The sequence below is a fragment of the Blastocystis sp. subtype 4 genome (assembly GCF_000743755.1).
Source record: "Blastocystis sp. subtype 4 strain WR1 chromosome Unknown seqid_0481, whole genome shotgun sequence".
NCBI classification, from domain to species: Eukaryota; class Bigyra; order Opalinata; family Blastocystidae; genus Blastocystis; species Blastocystis sp. subtype 4.
Genome location: NW_014569066.1, coordinates 85 through 4,617, shown reverse-complemented (window position 1 = coordinate 4,617; position 4,533 = coordinate 85). Strand labels below are relative to the sequence as shown.

Below are 4,533 nucleotides of genomic sequence, written 5' to 3'. Positions count from 1 at the left end.
ATTATTGACACATTACTTAACAACCATCTCCCGTGTTTCTATCCAGTTATATGAACAGCAAAATTAGACCAAATTTTTGGTCACAGTTTTAGCGTTTGTTCGTCACGATGTTTACTGCACCATCATTAGTATTAGAAAGTTTGTTTTACTTTATTCATACCATTTGACTGTTTACTTAACCATTTTGCACACATTTGTTGCGTCAGCTCAAGGAGGTGCATACTTGGCCTCAGGCCTTGTAACATGTGTCAATCTACTACTACTGTTGACACTGATGATTGGATGATTCTGAATGAGTGATATATCCGCGGAAGTATTAACAAATTATTAAGAACCAGTGAATGGTCATAATTAATTTGCCTCATGTCTGATTTACAGGTCAGGATGACTTGTTTCTATGAGTTTTAGTTCATTGAAGAAAAGGGGGAGTCGTATAAAGTGAAAGACAAGTCTTTGAATGGGTTATTCTCAGAGGTAGTGGAATGATGTGGAGTTGAAGCACAGGTAGATGAAGACCTTCCTGTGGGAGTTCTTTGTATTATGGGTCCTTCTCGAAGTGGGAAATCCTTCTTTCTGTACTTCTTGAATCTCTATTTAGAACAACTCAGAAGTGAGACATCAATACGGTTCGTAAACCATAGAGAAAGGTCATGTGGATATGACATTAACTGACAATGGTATTCCACGATGGATGTTAGCAGAAGGCAATAAGATTAAAGACTTTGACACAATGGAGAATGTCGAAACGAAGAAGTCAAACATCAAATCAATCAGCCCTGGAACAGAAAGGAATACTCGAGGAATCTTGTTTTGGAATAAGCCTTTTGTTATCACTCGAAAGAATGGAGAGAGGATCTGCATTCTGTTGATGGACACTCAAGGATTATGGGATTTAGATACAAAGAATGAGTTCAATTGCAGTATTTTCGGGTTGAGTTCTCTTATATCTTCATATGCAATCTTCAATCAGAAGGGCAATATGAATACAGATCAATTGAAGAAATTCTCTGTTCTTTCCAAGTTTAGTAAGGAAGTATCTAAGAAGGATGGTAAACCATTTCAGCATCTGGACTTTCTCCTTCGTGATTTTGAAAACTACGGTAAGAGAACTAGTATTGAGCAAGGAATTCAATTGGGTATAAATAGACTGAATAAGATGCATTCAAAGTGAAAGAGATTGAGGAATGCTTTAATGAATTCGATATGTTCTGTTTTCCTTCTCCTGGAGAAGATGTTATGAATTTGGATTATGAAGGATCCATATCTGAAATCAAACCTCAGTTTATGCAAATGTTGAGTTACTACATTGATCGAGTGATTCAAGGTGATGGAGTGAGAAAAGGAATTGAACCAAGAAAGATTGGAGGTGAAACAATCACTGTCAAAACATTTGTTGAGTGAGTGAATGAAACGATATTAAGAGTAGATTTGCAGTTCAACAAGCTCATTTGTTTATGGAACAAAAGCATTTCCCAGATACGAATAGCATCATGGACAATCTGTATATGGCAAAGCTGAGTCAGCTTGTTGATGAATGTTGTGAGGTTGGTGAATGATATTCAATTAAGTAGTAGATGTATAAACGAGAAATGAATAAGAGAATTCGCCCAGATATGGTGTATGGCAATACTGACTTGGAAGCAATCCATAAGAAGGCCAATGATATTGCATGGAAGTTGTTTGAAGAGAAGAAGAAGGGCAGTGATAAACTGCAAACTCGATACAGAGAGCACCTGCAGAAGACCATTGACATTGAAGGANATGTATTGTGTTATTTGAGTAGTGTTGTGTAGAGTTTCAAGAAGGAAGCAGATAACATCATTTCAGATGATAGCATGGATAGTGAGGAGTTTGCAGTCAAATTGAACAAAATCAAATATGAAGCAATGAAGGGTTTTGAAGAGAAGTGCAAAAGTGCGACTCATCTAGTGGATGGTAAAGAAACATTGTTAACTGACACCTTGGAAAAAGAGATCGAGAAGATAATCGAGGAATCGATGAAGAAGCATAATGATGTTATTGATAAGAATGGATTAAAGGTTACTTACGATGGGAAAAAGAAGGTCACTGAGAAGGTGACCATTCTTTACGTTGAAGACAATAGCTGCACTGAATTGATGTCATTTAAGTGGAACAATATATACCTCCAGTTGAAACACGTTATTATTAGAGACGGTTGTTGTTTGAGAGTCAAATCTTTTGAATTGTCTAATCTTCCTTTATTAGAGACTGTAGAGATAGGAGATAACTCATTTACCGAATCTCCAAATGGAGGAGGCGATGAAGGAAAATCATTCTCCATCACCGAATGCAAGTCGTTGGATACGATTTCAATTGGTCGTTTCAGTTTCAGTGATTACGGAGAGTTCATTCTGGAAGATCTTGATAACCTTCAACATCTGACAATTGGTGACAGACACAAGAAATCATGCAACTTTTATCATGCTTCCTTCATATTGAGGAGTTCATATTTAATCCACTGTTGATCATAGATTTGCCATCGCTGAAGACGATCGATCTTGGAGGTGAATCCTTCTACCATTCAACTGAAACGGTTTTGGACAGTAGGAGAAGAAGTATTAGTGTCAACTAGGTTTGGACAGTCTGCGTACGCTTTACTTGGGGGAGAAAGCCTTGTATGGTGCTCAGGATTATTCATGTTCTCTTCTACTGAATTGTAGCATTTAGGTTATTAAAACATGTAGGTCTTCCAGAATTCAAAGTGATTCAGTCCGTCAGTGAGTCTGGTTCTTTTGAGAATCCAAGAACTGTTTGGATTAAAAGTAGTAATATGGTGGCAATATGAAAAGTAGATGTTCCAGCTCTTGATTCGGTTTCATTGAGAGTACCCAAGAACGGAGGAGGACCTTTCTGGAAGAGTGACACTCCTTCATATGGTAATGGAATCATGAGTGACTAATCATGAGATAATGTATCCAAAACACTTCAAGCCTACTTCATTGTGAGAGAATACGTGGATGATACAAGAAAACTGGTCAGAGATCTTCAACAACTTGAATATGCATCCCATTTTGGTGGAAAGGATATAAGAGATCAAAAAGTGAATCCAGAAAACAACATGACTCCATGGGAAGAAGTGAACAAATGTACTATTGCATTGAAGAACTGTATAAAAGCATTGGAAATGGATATTGAAGCCCACAAAGATACGATACAGAAACAGACAACGGTTGAAAAGGTTAAAGACTTCGCAAATGATATGTGGGAAGGTGGCAAGGCAAAAGGCAGAGTACTGTTCAAGAAAGCAGATCCCAAAGAAGAAGCTCGCAAAATGGCAAACATGACACACACAGGAAAAGGTAAATACAATTTAGTACGCGGATTTGGTGGTAAGAACAGCGAACTAGAATATGGAAATCTTGTTGAACGAGACGAGTTATTCATAAAGAAAGCGAACGTATTGATGAACAAGTATGATCCTCAAGAGTAAGAGTGTTGAAGTAGTATCCTGAGTTATTCTTCTGTTTTGTGAGAGTAATTGATTGCCACATTAACAATAAGAATCATACAGCTACTTAACCCAGACACTTTTATTCAAGTAGTAATTGACGAATGTTACATTAAAATGAGTTGAGGCCTGAGGCCGTGCATGCTCTGCGGAGGGCGCGGCGCCGCACCTCCTTGAGCTGACGCAATAAATGTGTGCAAAATGGTTAAGTAATCAGTTAAATGGTATGAACAAAGTAAAACAAACTTTCTGACACAAATGATGGTGCCGTAAACAGGGTGACGAACAAACGCTAAAACTGTGACCAAAATATGGTCTAATTTTGGTGTTCATATAACTGAATAGAAATACGGGAGATAGTTGTTAAGTAATGACTCAATAGTACCATGATTGTATTCAGTTATATATGCAAGAATATAATCGGTACTTATTATGGGGTAACAAATAGATTTAGCAGGATGTTTTAAGGGTGTTGATAAATGGGCATGGGTGTCGATCTTTAAAGACTTTTGAGAAATGAAGTGAAGTGGAGAATTTGGAGTTTAACACATTAAACGAATTGATCAAAGATCAATGGTTGCAGAGCAACTGCGGAGCAACTATTCAACATATCCTTGTTATTAGGGATTAGTATAATCGATTACATATTGGTTGGAGAAACTTGGAGTAGGTTTCAAGAGTAGTCTCAAATATCAAACCTACTCCAAATTCCTTTAGAATAGCCCATAAATTAGCTTGATTATGAGGATTATTTGATGTTGGAGTAGGTTGGTTTTCTATTTCTTAAGAAGAATTCTACCAAAACATTTTGTCAAATTGAATTTTCAACCTACTCTTCCTACTCCTCCTACTCCAAAATGATTTAATCCCTATAAATAAGCCATTTAATGAGCCTTTTTGAATGAAATGTGGAGTAGGTTGTATTTTTGAACCTACTCCAAAACTACTCCTCACACAAAGTGAATAATCAACAGCTTAAACCTTCCCATTAAGCTGCATAGCAGCTATTTAATCGTAGATTAAATTAAACCTTTCCGTTCACATTCAATCGGATGTTGATGTAG

At 37.0% G+C, this 4,533-nt stretch overlaps 2 protein-coding genes across 2 annotated transcripts; both read left to right on the top strand.

Moving 5' to 3' along the window:
• Positions 1-1,203: 1,203 nt before the first annotated feature.
• JH06_5838 (atlastin-like protein) lies at positions 1,204-1,556 on the top strand (the record flags this gene model as incomplete). Its single annotated transcript, XM_014669582.1, has 2 exons — positions 1,204-1,397; positions 1,427-1,556. 2 exons carry the CDS (start codon positions 1,204-1,206, stop codon positions 1,554-1,556), a joined length of 324 nt encoding a protein of 107 aa, XP_014525068.1.
• Positions 1,557-1,997: 441 nt separating this feature from the next.
• JH06_5244 (hypothetical protein) lies at positions 1,998-3,451 on the top strand (the record flags this gene model as incomplete). The annotated part of the gene is made up of 6 exons (XM_014669581.1): positions 1,998-2,463; positions 2,493-2,564; positions 2,594-2,677; positions 2,706-2,783; positions 2,814-2,897; positions 2,928-3,451. The coding sequence occupies 6 exons, from the start codon at positions 1,998-2,000 to the stop codon at positions 3,449-3,451; spliced, it is 1,308 nt and encodes a 435-aa protein (XP_014525067.1).
• Positions 3,452-4,533: the final 1,082 nt, after the last annotated feature.